The 27925-nt window shown below is 40.8% G+C and overlaps 1 protein-coding gene across 1 annotated transcript; it reads left to right on the forward strand.

Annotated features, from left to right (window-relative positions):
- The first annotated feature begins 601 nt into the window (after positions 1 to 601).
- dstyk (dual serine/threonine and tyrosine protein kinase) lies at positions 602 to 27491 on the forward strand. Its single transcript, XM_005941465.3, has 14 exons — positions 602 to 1826; positions 5708 to 6117; positions 14056 to 14550; positions 14699 to 14894; positions 17909 to 18147; positions 19110 to 19193; positions 19300 to 19476; positions 22576 to 22705; positions 23102 to 23258; positions 23773 to 23905; positions 24048 to 24161; positions 25920 to 26034; positions 26175 to 26309; positions 26864 to 27491. Exons 1-14 carry the CDS (start codon positions 1628 to 1630, stop codon positions 27049 to 27051), a joined length of 2772 nt encoding a protein of 923 aa, XP_005941527.1. The 5' UTR covers positions 602 to 1627; the 3' UTR covers positions 27052 to 27491.
- The last annotated feature ends 434 nt before the right edge of the window (positions 27492 to 27925 follow it).

Here is a 27925-nt window from a genome sequence, read left to right on the forward strand (position 1 = left end):
AACTAACCCTTTCAAAGATATTGTTTATGTAATTCAACCTTTCTGCCAGAAGAGGGAGCTCACTAGCAGCTTGTAGTCCTGACACATCTCTGCACTCAGTTTCTCACTCTAATGGGCTTGGAATGGGGCTAATAACAGCCCCATATTACTTGTAATTTCTTAGTGTCTTTGTCTAGCAGACGTTTGTCATGTGGAGTGATATAAAAATAATTTGAATGTAAAGAAATCCATATGTCATGAGAGGTAACCGCATGCTGGATAGACTGCGAGAAAAGCAAGGAAACTTGTGGTTGACCTATAATTAACCAATTATTAAACTAAATAATTAAACCAAATGTACATGCCGGTGATAGTATAACCAAACACAAAAGCAAGTTACATTCATTTCCTAGGATATCCATACATGTGTGCTCATGAATTAGTTGGAGAACTAATCAGTAAATCTATATATCTGCCGGGATTATTATTTATCATATATTAGACTGTGTGCAAAAAGCCATAAACCAGATATTTTCCACTCTTCTTTTTTCGTTCATAATTACTTTTTTCCCAGGCTTCTATATCTTCGCCTCCCGGTGGAAACGGCGTTCTCTCTAATGCCTACACTTCCCAGAATGCCGCCTGGGCCCCGCCTTTTCCCTCCGCACACCGCTCTCGTCGAGTTTCTGTTTTGCTGTGATTTCACTCCTGCTTCTCTCAGCTATGTGATTTGGACACTCCTCGCCCTGCACCAGCACCACTCTTCCTCTTCATCGCCACCACCAGCGACAGCACCCGGCTCGGTTTGGCCGCTGTCAGTTGTCGGTGTTCGGGGGTAGAGGATGTCCGCTTGCTCCACCGGGCCACTGTTGGTTAGGAACGGTCTATAGCGCAGCCTCCTCTGGAAAAAACGGAGGTTTTTTTTGGTGTTGTTGTTTTAAAGTCGTGCTTGGGCTGTTTTTGTCGTTGACAGGCAAACGCTAAAGCCGGGCCCTCTCTTTTAAACACGGGGCTGCACTGCTGTGAAAGTGTGCCTCGTTAGGTTAAATGGATATGTGTGCCGTGCCAGGCTAAGGTGGGGACGGATCGGAGATGCCCTCTGGCTAGCAACGCTAACTTTCAGTGGACCGTAGCTAGGTCGCAGAAGCACTGATTTCTTAGCGTTTTGGCCGACACAACATAGCCTTACAGGCGTGCTTTGGTTTTAAGACACTCACAAGTTTGTAGTTAGTAACGAAAAAAACTGCGACTATCAAAAGGAAGTAAAAATGATTAAATAGCGGTAACTCGAAGCGGTTTTCTTCCACTCAAAGCTTGACGTGAAACTAGCCTAGCCGTGCTTGTCAACGGGACAACAACAAATGCCTTCTTCTCATTCACGGGCACAACAGACTGTGGGGACCGTTCAGCACTGACACACTCCTACTTCATGTATGTTTAAGGACTACCTGTTAACTTGACTCATTTTCTTTCTTTTTAATTAACAAATGCTAGCAGGTGGTTTTGGGCGAGCATGGGAACTAACTAGTTAGCGCGCAAGGAAAGGTGTGTGCATTAACACATTTCGGGTTCACTCAAGGTGTTTGGCACCTGCTTAACCACTTAAATCGCATCGAGGACAAGGCAGCAGCAGCCCAGTCTGTTTACCATGGAGGGAAATGCGCAACAGCAGAAACCGACTCCTCTAACTCGGGAACTGACGAGAGTATTTACCAGCTACAACAAGCACTCCGTACAGCTGAAGAAAAACCTAAAGGAGACTAATGCTTTCTTCCGGGAAATACGGCAAAACTACAGCAATGCTTGTGCATCGACCATGAGCTCGGCTTCAGCTTCTCTGGAGGCAGGTAGGTTTGAACACCACCTGGAAATGCATCAGTACTGCACCCATATGTTTGCATGTTTAAAGCACCCACAGCCGGGGTTACACTTAAGCATGCCGGACGGAAGTAAAAAGAAAAGGCTAACAGCTGCTGCTACTGCCAAGTGATTATTGCACCAGCGGGCAGGTTGGGAGCAAAATCCATTCATTTGGGTCAAAGAAAACTAAAGAGATTAACCCCCCCCCCTCTGGAAAACATGTGCAGAATAAGTGCACCAAATATGCTGAGAATTATGCACTGGCTGCTTGAGTCATTTCTGATTAGATTGAAGTTAAGGGTCACAGATTTGTTTATATATATATATATATATATATATTACTCGCCATTACATTTGTGTGTCCGAAACTATGAGCACTGTCAGCAGCATCATTTCATCACATAATTATCATCAGATAATTCAGATATCTGTTTCTGTGAAAGAAACGGACTAGACTTGATAATCATCTTCAGGAATTGCATACAGAGCGGGTCAGAGTCTGTACTCCTCCTCCTCTCCGTGTTGAATGTTCAAAGATAACTGAAGGTAATCAGCAGGAAAAAAACGAGATTCATCTTGGAAATGTCCTGGGTATATATACCTGCTCTCTCTCTCTGTGTATGTGATTGTGTGTGTTGGGGGGGCGGGGGTCCTGTACTGGTATGTACATTTCTGTGTAGACTTGCTTGCGTTATTGCTTCATGTTAGGTCAATGAGGGCAGGTTAGAAGTGCAGTAAAGCCACTGTAGTGTTAGAAAGTAATGCAGTGGTATGTGACTATAAAGGGGTGGCTGTTGCTGCTATGCGCTGTCTTCGTTATGTAAGTGTTTTAGACTGTGACTCAGCATCATTGGGGATTATATCAGAGCCCCGCAATGATCAAAATGAATCGATTCTTCTGTTTGCGCTTCATACCTTAGGGGACAAAAAAATAATCCCAAAAAATAATATTTGATCAAGAGTGGTTCATTGTCTCTGCTGTGGAATATAGTGTCCTGTATTCTTGGAGTTGTGTTAAAATACCAAGAATAATATAGATGTAATAATCTGAGTGTCCTATCTTTGATAACAGCGCTGACTAGGGGTGGAAGAGGACTTTAGTACAATAGTATATTGTATTGCTTCTTTATGTGATATGTTATTGATAAGGGTGCACATGAGCCAATATGAAGGTCATGAATGAAGTGTAAAGATAACCTGTTATTCTTATTAATGTTTCATAAAAATAATTTTAAAAAATCCCATATTTATCTTATATGTACTGTGGTGCATTACCTCACTTCATTCTTTGAACTGTATTAGTGCTTCCTCTTTTTTTCAAGCCAGCTTTCTCTTGATTGGCTGAGTCTTGCAAACAGAAGGTTTGAAAAGCAATAATGGTGGGAAGACTGTTCACAACAACAGCTGGGTATCGCTGATGACTGTATTAGTGATATCCAAGTACTTGTAGGATATCGTATCCTACAAGTACTTTGATATCAAATACTTTAAAGGTGTCCTGGATACCTTTAAAGTATTTGTGCCCAATTTTCTTTCTACTAATTTTACAGATACAAACCACCTTTTAATTCTGATTAGTTTGTCAGGACAGTGGAAAATCTTTAACCATAATGCCATATCTATACTGGAAATAGCCCAGGAAAGCATGCAGTAAAAATTAGCTGTACTGTGATTAAAACCGGTTAGGAACAGTTTCATTAATAGAATAGCCTTTCATTGTCATTTCGCTTGTACAGCGAAATTATGAGTGCTCCACACTACCCCGGCACACGCATGTGCAGTAATAAATAACAAACAGGATAAATGGATGCAAACTGGAGGAATATATACAAAACAGTAGAAAGGTACACATTAGAGGACAAAGTGCTTGGAAGTAGTGCAAAGGACTTGGTGTGAGGATCGAGTCCATGTGTGAGTGGCCTTAAATAGCATTCCCACCAATTTGAAGTTCAATTTCAGCATCGGTTAAATATTATTTTGGATGATAGTTAAAGCCCTCTTAGTCATTGTATTCAATCACAATGAACAGTTGAAGGGTTACTCAGAACTTCTAGTAGACATGGGCATTGTGAGGAGAGTGGCAGATATCATAAATGGCAGCCTCCATGTTTCAAACTCCACATCATAATGCTAGCAGCACTAGCTCTTACAGACTCAGCTGAATCTTCACTTATTTTCATTGGATTATTTCAAAGTTATTTATGGGGTCAAAAAGAAACAAGACAGGAAAAATCCAACACTGCCAAAGTGACATTAATACTGTTTACAGGCTTTTAACCGCACAGCTATTGTAGAATGAGCTGAATGAGATTTCCTTTATCTAACCAGAGACTGTTTAACGCTTGGACGTAGCTTCTGTGTTGGGAAAAATTAAGCTAATGGGGCTGTTATGCTCGCAACATCGCCTGTGTCGCACACCCATTTTGATGTCACGTCATGTGTCGTGCAAATAGAATAGAATAGAATTCAACTTTATTGTCATTGCACATGCACAGGTACAGGGCAACGAAATGCAGTTTGCATCCATCCAGAAGTGAACAAAAAACAACCTTTGTGGTGCTTTGTTGGTCATGCGCCTCTTGATTTTTGTAACCTGGTGTGTGTTGTTTTTTAGCACCATTTTCATGATATTCCAGCACAGAAGCTCACAGATAAACAGATATACAGAGGGAGATATTGGAACCGTTTGAAAACTTGAGTTTGTGGAAAAAACTTTGCAAAAAACCTTCAACAAAGTCTTTCTGTTTTCCCGTTTTCTCCTCCTATAGCAGTGTTTATGTGATGATATTGTCTGAGTGGCGACACCTATCCTTCAGGAGAATCCTGCAGTGGCTCCCTGCACTGTAATGGCGGGTAAAAATACAAGCGACTATGAGACAAGGTTGTGACCACTGCGGCAGGTATACTGGGGGCTTGATGAGAAAGTGCCTTAAACCTGCGTTCTGTCTAAGGGCCACCAGATTGCGATAGCTGCTGTTGGGGGGAAAAAAGGACGTCTGGTTCTATAGAAGTCTAAGGGAAAATGGCTTACTGTGTTTCCCCCTGTAAACACATATTAATGACAAGTGGTTAGTCAATTAAAAATCATTTAAATTTTTATTTTATCCAAGTTGGAAATTAAAACGCAAATCTTAAAGCTTCAAAACGGGGTTTCTGAAGCCAGTGGATGACATCATGCTAGTTACATCCATGTTTTTCTACTTTCTATGCATCTAAGATGACTGTAACATCTAACAAATGGTAGGTAAAGTTGAGATGTCTAACTGATTGGATTTTTTTTAAAGGGATGCCGATAGCAATATTTAGTGTAAGATAAGATTTTCTTACAGTTACACGAAACAAACACAAAAAGTCAGGTATTACTTGTTTATTGTTATTTGCTTTTTTTAATGCTGGGGAATTGAGGAACAGCTTCTCTTTTAACAACATTCAGCTCTTCATTCTGCCTTTGAAAGCAAAACCAGTGCAAAATCCGTGCACAACACAATCTCATGGTGTTCTTTAGATGTAAAAAAACCCCCACCATAAATGTTTGCTCAAACACACACAGCCAGTTTAATTTACAAGAGTCACCACTTTGACTCCTTGGTTTGATGCGTATCAAACAAGGGTAAAGTGAATGCAGGTTAATAGGACTACAGCAAAGTGATTTACCCATTACAATGGCTGATATCTATCCGTCATGTCACATTAATTTTTCGCTGGCTAAACATTCAAAAACGCTGTGAGGAGGAGGTGAAACACAGATAGCATGCTGATGCTGACACCCGTAGTGCCGACCAAGAGTTTCTAAACAGCTTACTGAGTCTAACTGTTTGTTCTGCTACTGATGTGGTTTTAGATAACATGTCCTCCTCATGTTGTCCAGGTCAGCTCAGCTGCATCTCGTTCCCTGCTCACGAAGAAGAGTTCCTACGCAACAATGTGGGTGCTTCCCCCTACATCCTTGTGCTGGGCCAGAACTGCACTGCTCGCTACCAGCTGGTCAACAGCCTTCTAGGGGAGAAGCTGCTGCCACTGGGCGGTGAGGCTGGAGAGCCTTGTGAAGGAGTCCAGGGCACTGTCTGCAAGAGGAGGAAACTTTGTTTCACCCATGGGAGACAGACACGGCTCAGCTTGGCACTGCCTGGCCAGTATGAGCTGGTGCACCAGTTGGCGGCTAATTGTGGTCGCTGGGATACTGTTCCCAGGGAGGACTTGGAGATCTATGAGGAATGTGAAGACCCAGCCCACAGGCTAGCAGAGCTGGAAATCACTCTCCACCACTCGCTGCTTCAGGTAGGCTTGAAACATGTGCAGATGTCGTGAATTAACTCTGTTTAACAGTAGAGAGGGTTTGCTTTGCTTTGCTAGCAATAAGTAAGACTCATTCCTAGGTGGTGTTGGACTCTGACAGGGTTCTCCTTTGTCAACATTTTTTTTTAAAATAAATATTGTAAAGAGAATTTCAAGGCACAACCAATGTGCACATTTCCTCGAGCGGTGACCTCCAGCCCGTGGTGGGGAGTGTGCAACTAGGTGTGAAGTGTCTTTGAAGAGAATGAGCTGTTTAAATCTGAGGCCATGTCCCTCAGACAGAAAAGTGTGGCGTTCCCTCTCCGGGCCAGGAAAGAGTTTGAACGAAGGTGTGAGAGTTGAGCATAAAAAGCTGTTGATTTATAGGTTTATCCACGTTCTTGCCCTCAGTGATCACTACGATTGTAGATAAAGACTGAATTAATAAGATTGGAGATAGAAGCACGGATAATGAGTTTGTTCTGAAGGGTGTTTGGGTGAGCCATTCATGAAAGGCTTAGAGTAGAGCTGATACTAGTGTTAATTGAATGGAGCCATTGTTGGTGGTTTACGGATCTGATTAGGATGCCTGCTAAGTGAGCTCAGGAGCATAAGTGATAGACGGCTAGATCAATTTTTTTTTTTTTACCCTCATAATAATAATAATAATAATAATAATAATACATTTTATTTAAATAGCGCCTTTCAAAGCACCCAAGGACACTGTACAACAGATAAAAACTGGAAATTTAATTTAAATATGTAGTGTGACATGAACCCCTTTATGTGAGATTGGTGCCATATATGTTTCCCATTGATGTACGGTACACTATTGCACACAAAACGTTCTTTTTTTTTTTTTTTTTTTTTTTAGTAATTTGAAGTGAAAACTATTGATCAATGCAGTTGTGTTTACTAGTCCTTTTACAGAAAAGTAAACTAGGATAGTAAGAATATCCTGAAACGTTTTGTCAATGAAGTTTTTCTTGGGGAGCATTTTAATTTTGTGGTCAACCCGCAAAGGCTGATGTTTCAGACATTTAACTGGCCAATTCTGTTCCGTCTGTTATCAGCAGAGTGGATTTAAGCTGTTCTGCCGTTATCAGTTAGACTTTAACACAATAAACTGGCATTAGGTAATGCAACGCACTTTTTATACCCGTGTGGTTACTTGTTTAATGGAATCAATATAACAATAAACATAATCATCGTCATAATTTACAACCTTTCATAAACAAACATGCGTTTCTTTCAAGAACCATTTGACTCCAAAGCTTCGAGCGGTTGTGTAGTTATTTTTCTAAAGTTCATTAGGGTGAAGGCAGGTGATTTTGTCTGATTCTTGATTGAAAAGGTTTTGGTGAATCTGGTGTGAGCAGATTTATGGAAAATCATGATCATAGAGTGTATTGTTACACGTTATAGACTTCTAGTAGAACATGATATACAGGGTGGGCCATTTATATGGATACACCGTAATAAATGGGAATGGTTGGTGATATTAAAGTCCTGTTTGTGGCACATTAGTATATGTGAGGGGGCAAACTCCTCAAGATGGGTGGTGACCATGGTGGCCATTTAGAAGTCGGCCATCTTGGATACAACTTTTGTTTTTTCAATAGGAAGAGGGCCATGTGACACATCAAACTTATTGGTAATGTCACAAGAAAAACAATGGTGTGCTTGGTTTCAACGTAACTTTATTCTTTCATGAGTTATTTACAAGTTTCTGACCACTTATAAAATGTGTTCAATGTGCTGCCCATTGTGTTGGATTGTCAATGCAACCCTCTTCTCCCACTCTTCACACACTGATAGCAACACCGCAGGAGAAATGCCAGCACAGGCATCCAGTATCCGTAGTTTCAGGTGCTGCACATCTCGTATCTTCACACCATAGACAATTGCCTTCAGATGACCCCAAAGATAAAAGTCTAAGGGGGTCAGATCGGGAGACCTTGGGGGCCATTCAACTGGCCCACGACGACCAATCCACTTTCCAGGAAACTGTTCATCTAGGAATGCTCGGACCTGGCACCCATAATGTGGTGGTGCACCATCTTGCTGGAAAAACTCAGGGAACGTGCCAGCTTCAGTGCATAAAGAGGGAAACACATCATCATGTAGCAATTTCAAATATCCAGTGGCCTTGAGGTTTCCATTGATGAAGAATGGACCCACTATCGTTGTACCCCATATACCACACCAAACCATCACTTTTGTTGTTCCAACAGTCTTGGAGGGATCCATCCAATGTGGGTTAGTGTCAGACCAATAGCGGTGGTTTTGTTTGTTAACTTCACCATTCACATAAAAGTTTGCCTCATCACTGAACAAAATCTTCTGCGTGAACTGAGGGTCCTGTTCCAATTTTTGTTTTGCCCATTCTGCAAATTCTGTGCGCCGATCTGGGTCATCCTCGTTGAGATGCTGCAGTAGCTGGAGTTTGTAAGGGTGCCATTTGTGAGTAGCTAATATCGCCGAAGGGATGTTCGACTAATGCCACTCTCCAGTGACATGCGGCGAGTGCTACGCTGTGGGCTCTTGCTGAATGAAGCTAGGACAGCCACTGATGTTTCTTCATTAGTGACAGTTTTCTTGCGTCCACATTTTGGCAAATCCAACACTGAACCAGTTTCACGAAACTTAGCAAGCAGTTTGCTAACTGTAGCATGGGAGATGGGTGGTCTCGTAGGGTGTCTTGCATTGAAATCTGCTGCAATGACCCGGTTACTGCGTTCACCAGATATCAACACAATTTGATCCGCTCCTCACGTGTTAACCTCTTCGACATGTCAATGGCTGTGAACAAAGAGAAACTTGTAAATAACTCATGAAAGAATAAAGTTACGTTGAAACCAAGCACACCATTGTTTTTCTTGTGACATTACCAATAAGTTTGATGTGTCACATGGCCCTCTTCCTATTGAAAAAACAAAAGTTGTATCCAAGATGGCCGACTTCTAAATGGCCACCATGGTCACCACCCATCTTGAGGAGTTTGCCCCCTCACATATACTAATGTGCCACAAACAGGACTTTAATATCACCAACCATTCCCATGTTATTACGGTGTATCCATATAAATGGCCCACCCTGTAGTGTGAAAATGAAATTACACTAGCTTGACTTCGATCGGGTTTGCAGGCAGAACTCTCTTGAGCTCCTGCCACAGCATTTCAGTCAGGTTGGGTTCATTGCAACACCTTGAGTCTTTTCTTTTTCAGCCATTCTGGGGTAGTTTAGCTGCTGTGTTTGGGGTCATTACCCTGTTGACCAACCCTGTTGATCCATATTTTTGATCAAGCTTTAGCTATTGGATAGATGGCCTCCAGTTTGGCTTTAGAGTACGTATCCAGAGGAGTTCATGGTTGACTCAACATTTGCAGGGTGTCAGGGTCCTGTGATTGCAAAACAAGCCCAAATCATCACCCCTCCACCACCGTGCTGACACTTGTTATAAGGTGTTCATGCAAATATGCTGTGTTTGGGTTTTTTCCTAACATGGTTCTGTGTATCATGTCCAAATATCTCAGTCTTGTGATTTGTTTGGATGCAACTTTTGCAAACATAAGTCATTAAAGAAAAAAGCCTTTCTCATGGTTACCCTTCCAAACAAGCCACACTTGTTCAGTCTTTTTCTAATTGCACTATCATGAACTTTAACATTTAACATGGTCACTGAGGCCTGTAGCGTCTGAGATTGTAGCTCTTGGATTTCTTGCAATATCTCTGAGCATTGCGCAGTTTGACCTTGGGGTAAATTTACTGGAATGACCGCTCCTGGGATTATTGGGAGCTGTCTTTAACATTTTACACTTGTGAATTATCTTTCTCAACATTTGGAAATGGCCTTAAACCCCTTAGATTGATGGGCAGGAAGAGTTGCTTCTCTAAGATCATCGCTAATGTCTTTCCTCCCTGGCAGTCCAGAACTTCAGCTTTTATAGAGGTGCTAACACTTGTTGTTGATCAGTTAGTCAAGTGTATTTCATTATCAGCACCTGGCTAATGCTGACCCGGGAAAATAGGAATTTAGCGTTTTGGTTTAGTTTTTGTTTAAAGTAATAATGATATATATATATTTAGTTTTTGTTCATATCAGGTTTTGATTTAAATGAACTTAGAGCCTGGTAAAGATAACGTTTTTGCTTTAATTTTTCATCATGTGGAAAAATGATGAAACAGTGTTTGGTTACGGTTTATTTCAGTCGTGAAATGCATTTAAAAAAATTCAGTGTGTACTTATATTTTGTGAGCTGATATTTATTGTTCTCCTTTTTTTCTTTTTTTTTCTTTTTTTTCCCTTCATGGATCGATTTATTCTTTTCATCATTGTCTCCTGTTTGAATTAGCTTTTGCTCACATGGCTTAGCTCATAAACAGATTACTGAGCAGAGCTGATTATTTCTTGTGCTGTTCGTTTTTTCACTTGATTTGTGCTGTTGTTTAGGCATGCAGTGTTTCACCAGTGTTCCACGCTCTGCGGTCGTGTGACCAGAAAATCACAGAATCTTGAGAAAATTAAATGATTTGGTTTGGTCTGTGAATTGTAGTCATTTTTTATCATGCGTGACACATGGAAAGGCCTCCCAAAGGATCCCAGATCTCCAGAAACTAGGCCTGGCTTTTCCAGCCCACCCGCCCAACCCCCTTACGTAATGCTACTGGTCTGGTGTGATTCACATGACTAGGTCATGTAAAAAACAGATCTCAAACCCTTTGGTGTGGTACAATTGCCATGGTTACAGTTGAGATCTGGGACACTGGGTGTTCATATCACTAGGAAAAATATTTTGTTGTGTTTTGTTTTGTTTTCAATGGCATAGATCAGCATTTGATGTGGGCTGTGCTAATAAAAGAAGATCCATTAAAAACTTTTCTTTAAAAAATCCAATAGTGTTTGGGTTTATACACACACATCAGAATATGCGTGTGGGAGAAAAACACAACAGACAGAGATAAATCCCAATCGTGTTAATTTGTAAGTACCAAATTAAAATTAATTTAGCGGCAGTTTAGTATTTTACAGATTAATGTTTGAAGGAAAAACCTCGATACTGAAAACAAAGGCGGTTGTTACAAATCTCCGTTTACTTTCATGTGTGACTGGAGGGCATGAGATGTGCCTTATTGTGACCTTAGAAGCTGAAATAGCTGACATATTTTTCAGTAACGATTCAGATTCAGTAAAAAAATTAAAGACAAAAGGACCAGTGTGATCTCGTATTGTATGCATTTGATTAACTACACTTGAAGAAAATGAAATCCACTTTCTTCAAACCAGACAACTAAAGCAGCCCAGTGCTTTATGTCTCTGCTGAACGAAGAGCAGAGAATAAGAAATAAATGGAGGCACAGAATCTCTCTGCAGGCTGTGGCATTCACACACTCCTGCCATAGAGGAGGCCAGCAGATGAGAGCCCAGTTGCTAATTGGCCCTCACTTCATCCCGGGGTATTTACGCATGCCTCCTGCTTCAACTTAACTGCAGTCTAACCATGTTGACATATGAAGGTGCTAATCTACCACCATGTTTCTAAAAATTCTTTTGAGGTATATAATCCAATATGTTTACTGCCACACTTCTGCAGACTCCTACGAACAACTGCGATTTTGCCAGTCACCCTTAAAATATGCATTTAGGAGAAGTTTATAATTACTTTATATGATTGTTTCTCTTTGCTGTGTTTCTTTGTAGAAGCCCAGTCTAATGTGGGCTTTGAAGTCTTATTAAACCTGAACAGTAACATCTAAATACCCTACAGGCTTCCTCTTGAAGGGTTGTTATTGAAAACAGGCTCCATTAAGGCAATTCAAACATTGTATTGATTTTGATTGGTTGCAACCAAATGTTTGCAGGCTATCTTTGTTCCAAAGAGACTGCTCAGACGGCCTCGCTGCTTGTTTCTTGGAGACAGGACTGACTGTCTCCTTTGTGTAGCTGTTGGTCATTTCTGCCTTTTTTCCCCCCTCTGGCTTTTTTTTTTTCTTTTTTTTTTTTTTTCCTTCTTCCTCCACCCCGTCACAGTCTCTCCTTCTATTTTTGTAAATGTCGTAAATTATTAAGGGTTAAGAAAATCTTTTTGCATTAATTTTTTTTCTGCCCTGTCACAGCCATTCCCAAGACCACTACAAATATTTATGTGCCATGATGTGTTCAGAATTAGAAACGGTCTGTGACGTGTTGTTTCTTTCCCAGAGGGAAAGCTCTTTGAACATCTTGTGGCATGAATTGTAGATTGTATTTAACAGGAGTTTGTCGTGCTGGTATTTGAGGTCATAAGGTTAATGGCCGAGTTAGAGCCTGACTAATAGCAGTCCATTGGTTAATGATCGGGAATTAACCAATTACAGATTGGTATCGGTGTATTTGCCTTTTGATTTGCACCAATATGGAAGCTTGTACTTGCTGCCAAACCTAATGCAGAAAAACAGGCTTGGACAGTTTGCAGTGTGGCTTCAGCTTTTGTTCACAGTTCTCTATTAGCAGGGCACATATCACAGCCGAGCAGTAGGCAAGGGTTCAAATATTTGGTGAGAGTAGCTCTTTAGTTTGTTTTGTACACTGGGTTTTAGCAACCAATCGTGTTTAAGCAGGCATTTTGTTACATGTTGAGAAAAAGATGAATTCCAGTTGCCAAAATGCAATCTCGAAGTCATCATCATCTGATAGTGTTTTATTAGCTCTTTAATGTTTATCTGCATTTGTAAACTAGCCAGTGCACAGCACCGCATCTTGGTTTATACTTGCGGAAAGGAGCATGCGCAAAAAGTGATGCCACGTCAGCTGAAGTGCTGGTGTGCCGCTACACTTTGGTGTTATCTTGACGTGCACATGACACCGCAGGTTGAAGACATAAATGTAAGGCACGCCTGCCACGGCTGTAATAGCTTGGAAAAAAACTTTTGAAAAAAGAAGACATTTAAAAGACTGTTTCAGCTTTTTTTTTTTTTTTTAATTAAATCTATGCCCTACACCAGCACCCATGAGACACCTACAGTGGGGTAAATAATCATTTGATTCCCTGCTTACAAAGGGTTGCATTGATGTCAGAGAACCCTGATTTTAGTTTCATCTGACCACATCACTTTCTCTCAAGCCTTCTCTGAATCATTTAGATGTTCACTGGAAAGCTTAAACTGGGCCTGTACATCTGCCTTCTTGAGCAGTAAGACCCTGTGGGTCCATTACAGCATGATGTGTTACCATTACTGTTCTTGGTGACTGTGGTCCCATCTGCCTTCAGATCATTTACAAGCTGCTCGTGTGTGGTTTTCGGCTGATCCACCACTTTTCCCATGACCATGCTCACCCCATGAGGCAAGGGTTTGACGTTGTTTGACCTATGATTTGGCCCATGATGGTGGAGATGTTTAAATAGAAGAAACTGATCCTATGGACAGGTGCGTCTTATATACATAATGAGTTGAGATCATGAGTATATATAATTGATTGACTGTAATCTGTGGGCCACATAGCGAGACAGCCAATCAGTGGGATCCAGAAGTCTGGCTGTAAGGGGATTTACTTTACTTATTTACTCATAGTCACTTTGTTTATCGGCCTTTTGTTTGGTGCCAAGCAGAGGTTGAATGAAGGTCTTATCTGAAGTTTTTTCCCCCTGATACTGTTGAGTTTTTGTTTCACACATGGGAAATTGTACACATTTTATTACATGTACAATAAATAAGGTAACGCTGTTTTCTGTCCTTATTAGTTTTAATTAAATGACGCCAGTTTCGTCACATATTTGTGAAATAAACCCGGCGTCATCCTTTTAGTAGTTTTTGTATTGCTAGATTTCACTAAAATTTAAATTTTTATTTAATTTGATTGAATTGTCTGTTTTCTAAAAAGATGAACACGTTGCCTGTAATGATGTCTACATAAACATTTGGTTTTAATAAGCGTCACATTGTTTTATTTTCCCTCGTCAGGAAGCAAAGGTCATGGTGGTGCCTTGCCCAAGTGTCCAGCCCATAGAAGAAGCTCTGGAAGACTGCACTCGCAATGTGATCCCAGTCATACTCTATGCCATCAACCAGGACTCCCTCAGCTCAGAACAGGTGGCACAGCTCTGGAAGGTCAAAGAGATGCTCTCCTTTCCCATCTGTTTTGTCCGTTTGCCTGACAGCGTTCCAGCAGCATCCCCAGAATGTGGCCGCCACACAGAGAAGGAGAAGAGCCCCCTTCACAAGCAGCTACTGTCACTTGGCTTTCTCAATAGCCCGACAGGACACAGTTCCTGTGGCACCCCAACGCAGATGCCCACACCGGGCTCCAAGCCCCAGAGCATGTTGGGTGAATCTTTCGAAAGACCGCATCGGTTACTGGTGCCGTTTGCTCGCCAGGTGCTTCAAAATCAGCAGGTGGAAGCTGCCAGCCTGCTCAATGGACTTCACTGTCGGTGTCTAGATCTTTTTATCAACCAGGTCAGACAATGATGTTTCCTACTACTGTTCGTCTTTATTCATATGTTTGTATGTATTGCTCTACTGCTTTACAGTAGACACAGTCATTTGATTGGTCACAGTGGGGGTCCAAACAGACCTTTGTCCTTTGTGCCTCACTTTCCTGCAGGCCTTTGACATGCAGAGGGACCTGCAGATAACACCACGCAGGCTGGAGTACACCCGCGAGAAAGAGGGTGAACTCTTCAACTCCCTTATGGCCATTGCTAACCGCAAACAGGAAGAGATGAAGGAGATGATAGTGGAGACACTCACCAGCATGAAAGAGCAGTTACTGGAGGATGCTGCCAACCTGGAGTTTACAGGTGAGCAGATAAGCACCGGTGCTAATAGACAGGCGTAGGATCTTTCATACTATAAGGGAAATGCCATCTCGACCTGTTTGTAAATGGTGAAATGCACAAAAGATTGCGACACAGATTACATCAAAGTATCTTAGTAATCTTATCGGCTTGTTTGTGTCTAAACAGTTTTTCAGATGTGATCAAATAAACTTCTGGCAGATTTTACTTAGCCTTGAAAAAGTATAAGGAAAACCACAACTAATGTTTTTATTGTTCATAGTGATGATGATGATGATGATGATAATGTTTTGCACCTCACCTCATCTGTAGTCTTTCTGTGTACGTCTGCACACACAATGTACAAGGTTGCTGTTTGAATGAGCATCGCAGAGGATGTGTTTTAACCTTAGCAGTGCTGCAGTTTCCATGTCTGGTGTTTGTGGCTAGCATAGATGACTTGTTGATTTCTGTGGTTTTTGGTAATTTGACTCTGTGGCTGTTAGATGTCACCAAGCAAGATAAGGTTTTCTGTTTCTGAGGAAAAACTTAAAATATTTAATTGTGACTAATTAACATTAATATATCATTAATAGAGCCCCAGTATTTCTATTTGTGATTTGTATAAATGGAACATGTTTACGTTTCCATCTACAGGAGCCTGTTGTTGGGTTTTTGTTTATTTTCATATTTTTTTGAGGGGGGCGTATGGGTGTTGTTCGAGATGAATTTAATCACCCTGATAATATTTTTGGCTGAACACTGGCACACGTGCATGCACGGTTTCATTAGTTAAATTAATTAAGTAGTTAAATTAAACTAATTATTCCTCTGATTACATGGTGCCATCCATCCATTTGTTTTCCCCCCAATTATCCAGTTTAGAGTTGCTGGGGGACTGTCCACTTTGTAAGGTATACCATGTTAGGAGCAGATTGGACCCCTTCGCCCCAACTTGGGCATTCAGAACATCCTTAATTCTTCAATGCAAAAATTCAACAAGGTGCTAAAATGTTCCTCAGAGATTTTGGTCTGTACTGAAGTGATGGCGTCACACGGTTGCTGCAGATTTGTTAGCTGTGCATCCATGATGTGAATCCCCCATTCCAAAACACCCCAAAGGTGCTCTATTGAATGAGATCTGGTACCTGTGGAGGCCACTGGAGTACAGTGAAACCAGTTTGAGATGCTTTGGACTTTGCAACATGTTGTGCATTCTCTGTAATAGAGATGGTTAAGTGGGAAAATCCCAGCAGGTCAGCAGTTTCTGAAATACTTAAACCAGCTTGACTGACACCCAAAATCAGTCAGGCGAGTTTCAGTTTCACCTTTCTTCACGTTCTGAGGCACCTTTTAAACTTTAGCAGGTCGTCTTGACTGTGTCTGCGTACCTAAATGCATTGGGTTACTGCCATCTGATTGGCTGATTAGAAATTTGTGTTGAACAGGTATACATACATGGCCAGTGAGTGTATCAGTGTTTACAGCCTACAAAGCCAGACTGTGCATAGTGTTTAGATACTTGCATAGATCTAAACAGATGTAACCAAGCCATCTGTGCTTCACAATCTGCCCCCAAAGTTTGGCACTGTCTGACTCAACATATTCAGAAAGAAAAGGCAGTCATTGCCTGTTGCTTTTGCTCCGGGTATGTTTGAGAAACAACTTCTCTTGGTTATCTGGAAAACATTGAGTAATACTCCGTGCAGGTGTTTTAACACTGAACCATTTCTTTTTCTTTTTTCCCCTTTTAATCAGGAAATTGGCAACGTGCACTTTTTCCACCCATAACCTTATCATCAGTGTTGCAACATAAATAGATTTTTCTCCTCTGGAGAAAGATAGTAGAGATCATTGTTGAAACTACAGTAAGTCTGACACAATGCTTTGTACACAAAGGAGAAGAAGAACTGTTGGAAGCAGAATCCAGTGGAAAAGTATATTGACAAGTTTGCAAACGCTATTGTGCCAACGTCAACCCTTTACTTTAATTACTTCAATTTAAAAAGTCCAGCTTGGCTCTGGATTGTCAGTTCATCAAATTAAAAAAATTAATTCAAAAATGTATTGAGTTTATCAAGAAATTACAGAGAAGAAAGTTTGGACAGTATATTAACTGAAACTTTCTCTTTCTAAAAAGGAAAAAAAATAATTTGAATTTGGTACGTGGTGTTGTACGTCGGGACTATTGCACTGACGTTGAATTGTTTTATTTTTTTCATTTTAAAGCTTTATTATCTGTGATTTGGGCTGTTTTTAAACAAGTATGAAGAATTAAGTTCCTTGTTTATGCAGTTTCTACAGGCCTTCAAATCTGCTGCCAGACAATGAACATCAAAATATTTTAAGGACTTCATTCATCGTTCTATTTTAACTTAAACTATACTCTTGAGAGTCCATACTCATAAAATCATAGTATCAGGTAGTTACTATAAAAATGAAGGTTAACTAGTTTTTTAGCTAATAGAATTCAGAACCTTTTCCCCGCTCCTACAGCACAATTAATGAGTGATAAAATGAAATGTGTGTTGGAGTTTGCAACCTTTTTTTCTTTCACCTTTCATCCAAAAACATGGGTGTTTTAAAATGTGTTTACACTTATTAATATTAGTGATGATCAGTAAAAGGCAAAATTTATAATATTTATAAGAATTTTTTAAGAATTATTTTTAATGCTGGATGATGATTAAAGTGTATGATCGCTGCTCGTCATCTTTGTTGGCTCAAACCCTGGAGAGTCAATCTACCTCCAAACAGCATGAAGAGTACCTGTGAGGTAGTTTGCCACCCTCTGGGGGTGATTATTTTTCTTGTAGGAAGCGTTGTTAAGTTTGTTCTTGTGGAGAAACGTGATTTTCAACAAGTAGTCTTCGCAAAATCCGATGCAGTCATATAAATACTTTGAGTTGATCCTCCAGTACACATGTTGAGCATCAAACGAAAATCCAGTGACATCAGTTATTCAATATTTATTTGTCCTTATTGTTTACATGTGCCACACGTTAACATGACAAACGGTGTTCTTTTACGTCAAATAGACGTCATCGTGACAACAAATGGAGAGCCTGTTACGTCAAAAGAGATAAAATCCTGCATCAACCAGATCCAGGAGCTGATAGTGGCCAGTTTGAATCAGGCTGTGGCGAATAAACTCATCAGCTCTGTGGATTATCTGAGGGAGAGCTTTGTAGGAACTCTGGAGCGATGCCTCAACAGTCTGGAGAAGTCCAACTTTGATTCTTCTGTTCACAATATCACTTCTAATCATCTCAAACAGGTGGGTGTTTGTGTCAAGAAATGTAAGGTGTGAACACTAATCGCATATAAAAATGTCAAGTATTTCATTAAAGCTTAAAGGGGAAACTTTACTGAAGGGCCAACAGGAACAATGGTCTTTTCCACTACAGAAAGAAAGTATCTCCTGTTGGGTTGTGGACTTCTGAGGGCCTCTAAAGAAACAGGAATTAAACCTAAAACCATCACAGTTTTGAAAGCTCATTTTCAGAAGCACAACAAAGATGTGTGACATCCGGTGTCTCTGGTTTGCTTCTCTCTTCTTTTATATCACTGTTTTTACCCCTCAGCCTTTATTGTTGTTATGTGGGCGAGCGGGGTGAATGCGATGGTGACGTAGGATTTTGAATTTATACCACAGATGTGTGTACTAGGATGTGTCTTTTATGTTTTCTCAGTTCAAACGTTTGAAATGTTTTCTATGTTCTATTGCGAATAAAATATGAGTTTGAGATCTGCAAATCATTCTTTTTTTTAATATTTCACACAGCACCTCAATTCTTTTGGAATTGGGTTTGTGGTTTTGGTTAAGATGCACTCTTTTGGTGACTTTATCTTTTGTAGAGCGCCCGTCTAACAATTTAACAGTTTAATTCTAATATTCTTGTCTTTGAGTCTGACAGATACAGTTATTCATACTTTGTGCTGTGTTGTTGAACGGTGTCACTGTCAAAGCTGTTGCTGCTGTTACATCACCACATTAGGTGAGTGGATGTTACACAGTGGAACAGAGCAGCCTGTTCTGTGAACTTGTGCCTGATTGAGTTCCTGAAGTGGAAAAGTGGTTTCTCACATGTTATTTGAGATGTTTGTTTTTTTGTTTTGTTTTGTTTTTTACACAAAAGTAGAATAATGAGCTCTTATTAGTCATGCTAGAAGCTTTTTAGACTCACAGATTGTCTTAAAATTTGGGTTTTGTGCTAACCCTTTTCTCACCTGTCACAGCTGTTAAATGCTGCCTATCACGTAGAGGTCACCTTTCATTCTGGATCTTCTGTCACGAGACTCGTTTGGGAGCAAATCAAACAGGTCGGTGTCTCAAACATTCACACAAATCATTTTTAAAGTACTCGGACTTCTGATGAGATGGCTATGTTTTTCCCTTTTGATATGAGTCTCTTCTTCTTCCTTGCAGATAATCCACCGGATAACGTTTGTTAACCCTCCTGCCATCACTCCAGAGTGGAAGCGCAAAGTGGCCCAGGATGCCATCGAAAGTCTCAGCGCTGCCAAACTGGCCCGAAGTATCTGCTCGCAGTTCAGGACCCGGCTCAACAGCTCCCACGAGGCTTTCGCGACATCTCTGCGTCAGGTTAAAACCTTCTCTTTTGCTTTAGCTGCACTTTTTTTCCCCTATTCCTACAAATACTTTCCCCTGTATGGTCTTAAATATACGTAAAAAACTGTCAATGAAATGGTGATGATTCAATAAAGGTTGACTACTCACCAGTGACTCTCACTGCAGTCAAAAAAATGTTGGTTTTAAAGTAAGGCACCACCTCCAGGGCAGTGAGGCTGTGAAACTAGAGCTACCGCTGGTGTATAGGGAAAAATCATGACCACAGCATCTACACATTGTTGTTTGTTTGTTTGTTTGTTGAGCAGCAGAGATGAAAGTGCCGTGTGATGCTGCGGTATGCCTTATGAGACGTTTCCTGGAACTCTCACATATGCAGAGAGGTATTTGGGACGGCTCTACTATTGTTTGTGTAACATTAGCAGCTGGTTTCACAGGGAGCCAAAAAATGCGAGAGCTGGGAGCAATTCACAGCAGCTTCTTCACCCGAACGCTTTGAAAGCCCGTTCTCTTTAGCAGCTGCAAGACTAAAGGCTGCTAACCGCACAGCTCGAAAACGGACAATTTATTAAATCAGTGAAACTTATTTAAATACCACTTTTCACAGATACAAATCACAATAAAACAAGAAGTAAAAATGTAAAATAACAATGTCAAACAATCGAATATAGCATAAAACAACAAATTAGTTATTTAATCAGATTCACTGTTATTATTTTTGTATTTATGCAATTGGCATGCATGGCGTGGACATCCCTCCATAAAGCCCCCAACAGATGAGTGATGGTATTTATCACATGACAGACAGTGTGGGCCACATCAGTGTCTCCATTATCATGCAGTTACACAAATACAATGATTTATTGTGACGGAAGAGGAGGTGATGTTGGGTGAACATAACTAATTGAAAATAAGGTTATTTATGCTTCTGATCCACTTGTCGAGTGCCGTGGAAACCAGCTGACTAAAATAACATCATACGTGTGTCACGTTCCTGTTGGAGCGACCAGAAAAACAAGCAGGACATCGGCGAATAACGGACATTAAAACGCAGGCTTGGTGTGATATTCAGGATTAGTAACACTTGAAAGTCTGATAAGGTATTGTTGTCACCTCACCAGACAGGTGGGCGAGCTGCGTGGACTCCCAGCTTTGTGAATTCAATAACTCAAGAACACAGCAACGTAGGATTTTCAAATTCATACCAAGGGTGTATCTACTAAAAATCTCCAATAAGTTTGAATCTTGGTGACCTCGACTTCATTGTCAAGATCACAGATGAAGTTTTCTGAAAATCTTGTGAATGCGATAACTCGTGAAGTTACCTAAGATGTTCAAATTGATGTCATGGTTTTTTACAACGGTGTGTAATGGCCTTTTTGCCGAAAAGAGCACACGACGATGATACTCGGCACTTTACACGAGCCCCTAAGGTGATTTCACTTACAGACTACAGACCTGTAATTTTTCCCATTACTGAGCTGCATCTGGGAATCGGTAGAATCAGATATCAAACTATCGGCAATTTTTCAGCTTCTTGGTGCAAAATATGGATGACCTCCAGTCCCACCGATTCTCAGAGATTCTCACGTTAAGCAACACGTTACAGCTTGCAGCTCCAAACTTTTCTTTTTTCTTATTTGCTTAAATACAAAGCTCATACTTCACATACATGAGTAAATAAGAACTGAGAAAAATGTGTTCTTTATACAATCAAGCATTTTTTTTAATCACTCTAATTGTTGTGAATTTTTTCCTGCAGATGTCTTTTAATAATCTCAGCTTGTCTCGTGATTTATTTACAAGACGAGCTGAGATTAGCATAGTTCTGTCTTTAGCTGCAAAGCTGCCTTGTGTTGAATATATGAACAAATCTAGCTTACTCTGTTGTTGTTGTTGTTGGGTTTTTTTTATTTATTGTTGTTTATTTTGTTTTGTGGCTCAGAATCGACCTGTGGGGAACATTGGATAAACAGAAATGTCTTTTCTGGTTGAGCTGATGAAACCCCAATTAACAAAACTGGTTAAAAAATAATTTCATTACAAGCCGGGAGGGGAATTTCCTCTGGAGCTGCATGAATTGTCTTTGAGTTGGAACCAAAAAAATTCCACAATGCAGGAAAAACCCTGATGTAAACAAATAAGTAATTTAATTTACTTAACAACATTTGAACTTGCAGTATTTTATTAGTTTGGTAATAGTTAATAGTGAGCTGTTAGTGGTGACCAGACCGTGTAGATTAGAGCTGTTTTACACACAGCACACGTTCTTTAATTCACTGTTGCTCTCTGGTTTAAAAAAAAGAAAAAAAAAAAAAGAGGAGTGAGTCGGTGAGCTCCTCTGCGCTGACCTCTTGACAAATGACGTCACATAGCCATAGGGGTCAAAACAGCTGGTCAGGGGTCACTGAGAACTTCAGGGCCAGCTAGTTTTCCATGGTAGTATCTCACGCTTTAATATAAAAACAACATACAGATGGATTGAGATTATTGAATCCAAAAACATGTGGTCAGAGCTGTACTGATGTACAGGGTGTGCAAAAAGGACAAATTTTACATTTTCTTTAGTCACAAAACCACAAAAACCTTTAGTTGAATCTACAAAAATGGTAACGATAACCCAGTTTGACAGACATAAAATAACATTTTGTACTAATAAGATGATTCACCAAGGCTGTTAGTTGAACCTTGGTATATCTCAGCATGGTGTGATGTGGTGTTCTTAAAAGAAACGGAGGAAACTTAAAATGTGTAATGAGCTGCTTGTGCTCATGCTTCTGTAGAGAGCAAAGCAGTCTTTGGTCTCAAAAGAGTCGCACTAACATGAGTCAAACTTGTTTTACTATGAAGGAGAAAGTTCTTGGGCCAAACACACATGATGGGTGGCTCAATGAAGCATTCATCAGCTCTGTACATGGACTCTGTTAGTTAAAGGGCTGTGCTTACATTAAGTTTAAACCTTTAGAGAGGAGCCTCTCTGCTGGCTTTTTTTCCCTACAAAAATAACTGGTTAGTAACTAATTTTGGAAAATGTTATTGCTAACGAATGAGATCAGCCATTTGATATGTCCTAATGCAGGGCATGAGTTGTTACGCCATGTGTTGTGTTTGCAGCTGGAGGAAGGGCACACGGGTCGTCTGGAGCGCACCGAGGACCTGTGGCTGCGTGTGAGGAAGGACCACGCCCCTCGACTGGCCCGCCTGTCTTTGGAGAGCCGCTCTCTGAGGGATGTGCTGCTGCACGGTGAGTCACCACCGAATTCCTCTGTCGTTCCCACAAACGGGCACAGCGCACTCACACGTTTCTGCTAACTGTGGCTCCGTCAAGTTCTAAATCTGAACCTAACTAATTTAACTCCAAGATGTGTCCCTGCTTGAATGAAAAGTATAAATTTTAGGTCATGGGGGAAAAACACAGGGAGACTTTCCACTCCCAGTAGATGAAACTGTACAGTGAAGGTCACTGTATATTTGAGTGTGAGTACACTACTTAAAAATCGGCAAATCTAATTTAGAAACACAATAAGTGACTGGTTAAAATACTCAGACACTGGCAAAGTTTCAGACTTAGCTTCAAAGCTGCATTTATAAACACAATCTTATTATCTGCAATTCTTTTTCTCTCGCTCTCTTCTCACAGGCAAGCCCAAGCTCGGGCGGGAGTTGGGCCGGGGTCAGTACGGCGTTGTGTATTTGTGTGACAGCTGGGGAGGACACTACCCATGTGCACTAAAGTCCGTGGTCCCGCCTGACGATAAACACTGGAATGACCTGGCTTTAGAGTTTCACTACACACGGTGAGTTATTAGGAACAAGTGTTTGAACACAGTCGCGTCTTCACACCAAACAGCTGGCTCCAAATGCATCGCAGCTTTACTCGCGCTCAGCAGCTGTGACTAAGAAAGTTTCTCAGGCAGCAGGTGCATTCATCAAGAGCAGAGCTCTGCTTATAGAACATGACAGGCTGCTTGTTTTCAAGGCCAAACTCCACCCAGCTTATAGAAAAGTAGTTTTGGCTGTTGAAGCCTTGAGGCTCTTTTGTGTCATGTCAGTGTTTATTTTTAAAGGTGACAGCATGAGTTCGTTAGCACAGTTAATGCTTGTGCGCTATAACCTCCTCAGCTCTGAGGAATTCTGGAATCTCCAAAACTTTGCAGAGGCGAATTTATCAAAGGCAAACAAGATTGACTTCAAGATAACAGAAGTATAAGCAGAAGAAGGTCGACGGGGGTGAGAAGTAAACATTTTATGATTTTATAGCTAAAATATATGTTTTCCCTCCCCTTTCTTTGGGTGTGTGCATCTCCTCAGGTCACTGCCCAAACATGAGCGGCTGGTCGACCTGCACGGCTCTGTGATCGATTACACCTACGGAGACGGCTCCAGCATATCTGTGCTGCTTATCATGGAGCGGCTGCACCGAGACCTCTACACAGGCTTGAAGGTGACTCGATAAGGCAGCGAATAACAGAGATCTTAGGTCATTGCTTTATAGGAGCAGCTCCGTACTCTTCTACTCTGCTCTTTACATCCTGTTAAGTCTCCAGTTTCTCTCTCTCTCTGTTGTTTTTGTTCGTCCCTGCCAGGCTGGTTTATCACTGAAGGAGAGACTGCAGATTGCTCTGGATGTGGTGGAGGGGATCCGTTTCCTCCATGGTCAGGGTCTCCTGCACAGAGACATAAAGCTAAAAAATGTTCTGGTAAGTTCAGATCAGCTGTCAGTTAGACCGGTTATAGTCTGTGACTGTGTAGCTCTATCAGAACTCTATATTATCAAAGTAGCCCACGTTCATAAAATACATGGCACAGTTGATCTGAGTGACACCTTTCCAAGCACAGAAGAAAATGCACTCCATAGGTTCAGCATCATACAATTACAATAATCTCTACATCAATTACTCACCTGTGATCTGAGTCACAAATATAAACAGTCTGATTACACTAATAAAATGCAAACAGCTGTATGTCTGTTTCCACTGTGAATAATAGTAAATGGGCAGAGTGCTGACAGAAAACCACCATAAAGGAAAATACAGCATGTCTCAGGTTTGCAAAAGACCACCTGGAGGTTCCCCACACAAAGTAAATGTAAATCTCAGGTTGCGTTGTTTGTGGGAATGCACAAACCGTCTGGACGGTAGTATGTTCAAGTGTTAGTGCAACAACAGGTCAGCAGCTTTTGGAAAATGCACTCTTACATCTGCTTGGGAAGATTCCCTCCTGTCTGCAAAAGAGGATGTGATCCAGTCTCTTAATGCTATAATGTTGAAGTGGGTCAGAGATGATCCTTCCTCTATTTCTTTGTGGAAATCTGTAATCTCAGAGGTTGTGAATATGGAAGAACGTGATCAGTGGAACGTCTGTTGATTTATAATCTGGAATTGAATAGATGACACGGATGATCGCCACCTTTTTGGTCTAAAGTACGTAGACTGGATTTATGGACTAGTTGTTGTATTTCACTATATAAAACGGGCCCTGTGCAAGTGCGGAGTATTGTCTCATTGCATTACTGATGTCACAGCTTCAGTTTAACAGCATCACTGTAGCGTTGTTTGATAGTTCTTTGTAGTTTGTTCTTTTATCTTTCCCAAATTTAATAAACAGAATTGTGAGAAAAATGAACAAAGCTTCATCCCAGCTCTGAAGTCTGTATTCAATGAGGAAACAGTTAATTCAGTGCACAAAATTAAATTATCAGAGTGGTTGTAGAGATGTTGTGGCATGGTCTGCCCAGGGTTAAATCAGGAAATCTCATAAATATTGGACAGCTTTGCAGGGAGAAATTTTCCTAAATTTGTCCTTTGTGTTGTGGTCGTTCTACAAGGAGCATCTGGTGGAGGTTGTTGCTGCTGAATGAGGTTCCACAAGTTAGTAAAATCAAGAGTTTTCTTAGTTTTTCCAGCCTTCACATTAAATGCGTGTGATAACAAAAGTGTTCAACAGATGCAAGTTCAGTTTAATTGTTATTAGTGTGGTTTGATTTAACTCTGTTAATAGCTGTAGCCAACATTAGAACTACAGTTTCCAATCTTTATTTTAAACATTCAAGTAACAAGTGTTAATGCACATAAAAAAATGAATAAACATGAAATCAAAGAAAGCTTCGTATTTACATGGAAAAATAAGTTGACCCCTTGTTTGGAAAAGCGTAGGAGGAATCACATGCTTGTTAATGCCTGCTCCTGTCTAGCAGATCTTGTATACCTGTTTTGATTATACAATTGAAAATATACACGCATGCTATAAATAAATATAAAATTACAGACTGCAGCACAATAGCTATGCATGCGTCCTACAGCTGGACTCTTACAACAAGCCATCTGTGTGCACGAATGCTCTCAGGTGACTGTAAACTTGGCCTTTGCATAAAGATCAGACCACATTTTTATGAGTGAAAATTTAAATACTGCAGTATTTTCTACTTGATTAGATAACCATCTTTTTGCTTTTTCTAGTTGGACAAACAAAATCGGGCAAAGATCACCGACCTGGGCTTCTGTAAACCAGAAGCCATGATGTCTGGCAGCATAGTAGGAACTCCCATCCACATGGCTCCAGAGCTGTTTACAGGTATGATTATGGGGCAGTGCATTAAAAAAAGAAACCCTGCCATTTTACTAGCAGAGTTATAAGAGCAGGAAGTCATAACTGCAGCTTGTTTTGTGTGTCAGGTTTTAACTTGTCTCCACTGTGGCATTGTCTCCCGACAGGAAAATATGACAACTCTGTCGACGTCTACGCCTTTGGGATCCTGTTCTGGTACCTGTGCACCGGTTCAGTGAAACTTCCAGAGGCTTTTGAAAAATGTTCCAGCAAGGATCAGCTCTGGAACAACGTTAAAAAAGGTAAACGGCCCTTTACCAGACTCTTTGAATCTTGGAGAATGCAAATCATAGTTCAGTTTGCGAATTTGGGAGAGAGTTACGATGCATGCAATGAGATCATAATCCCAAAACAAAATGTACACTACAGTGCCAAAAGTATTCACTCATTGAATTCAGGTATTCTAGTCACTTCGACAACCACAGGTGTATAAAATCAGGCACGTAGGCATGCAGACTTCTTCTACAAAGTTAGTGAAGGAATGGGTCGCTCTCAGGAGCTCGGTGAATTCCAGCGTGGTGCCATGATAGGACGCCACCTATGCAACAAGTCCAGCTGTTTCCTCACTACTAAATATTCCACAGTCAGCTGTTAGTGGTATTATAACAAAGTAGAAGCAATTGGGAATGACAGCAACTCGGCCATGAAGTGGTAGGTCATGTAAGGAAGTGTAACTGTCACTGCTGAACACACAGATAATCTGTTGATTGTCAAACAGGGTGAATATTTGAGGAAATATTTGGATCGCTCGTGTTTCAGCCAGAGACTCACTTGTATCCATGTTGTCCTCCATCAGGTTCCAGACCAGAGCGCGTGCCTACTTTTGACGAAGAGTGCTGGCAGCTGATGGAGGCCTGCTGGAACGGGGACCCCTCCCAGAGACCCCTGCTTGGTATCGTTGAGCCGAGCCTGCAAAGTATTATGAAGCGGCTCTGCAACTGCAACTCGGAGCAGAAAATCAGCAGCCTGGAGGACTCAAACTGAATACACTCCAGACAAACTAACACGTGTGTGATAGAGATACTGTTTGGAAAAGTATTTTTGTTGTATTTATGAAGAACGGAGCTGAACGGAGAATTTCGGAAAACCAGGCACCATTTACAAAAACAAAAAAAGGTGTCCAAGTTGACCACCTCGTTCACACTTGTTGCATTTACATTATTTATGAGATGTTGACCAGAAGTTTGCAAATACGTGTTTTATTGATTGTGTAATTGATTTGTATACAAACTCTATTTGCTTGTTGCTGCACTGCTAATTGCTACTTTGTCATAGAAATGTTACTAGGTTCAAAGTGTTTTAAAAGTAGTCCATTCCCAGTATTATGAAAAAAATATAAAATTAATTTTAGATTGTATTTAAACTGAACATGTCTGTCTATACAAGCACATCTTTTTTTAAATAAAATTATCTGTTACAACCAATCAATCCTGTCGCAGACTCATTTTTAACTCAATTTTAGGAAACAAGTTTTTAAGAAGTTTTTAGTAGAAATGGACTTTTGGGGACATTTCTTGCATCTCATGCTGATGCAAAGGCAAACTGGAGACCCTAAAGGCTCATCACCAACCTTTTATTAAAAAAAGAAAAAAAAAAGGGGGAAGGGATAGCTCAGTAGGTAGAGTGGTGGCCCCATGATCGGAAGGTCGGGGGTTCAACTCCACTGAACGGCTACCCTGAGGTACCCCTGAGCAAGGTACCGTCCCTACACACTGCTCCCCGGGCTGCCCACTGCTTCACTGGGTGAATGGGTTAAATGCAGAGGAACTATTTCCCTATGGGGACTAACACATACACATGATTATTATTATTACATTATCCAGTATTGAAAGGCTGTTTTACAACTGATTGTTAAATA

This window comes from Haplochromis burtoni, unplaced genomic scaffold (genome assembly GCF_018398535.1).
Source record: "Haplochromis burtoni strain Fernald_Lab_line unplaced genomic scaffold, NCSU_Asbu1 Contig_300, whole genome shotgun sequence".
Classification (NCBI taxonomy): domain Eukaryota; kingdom Metazoa; phylum Chordata; class Actinopteri; order Cichliformes; family Cichlidae; genus Haplochromis; species Haplochromis burtoni.

Coding starts and splice junctions, on each gene's coding strand:
- dstyk (XM_005941465.3), top strand. CDS start 1,628: ATGGAGGGAAATGCGCAACAGCAGAAACCGACTCCTCTAACTCGGGAA. Junction 18,148..19,109: donor CTTCTAATCATCTCAAACAG/GTGGGTGTTTGT, acceptor CACCTGTCACAG/CTGTTAAATGCTGCCTATCA. Junction 24,162..25,919: donor TAAAGCTAAAAAATGTTCTG/GTAAGTTCAGAT, acceptor TGCTTTTTCTAG/TTGGACAAACAAAATCGGGC.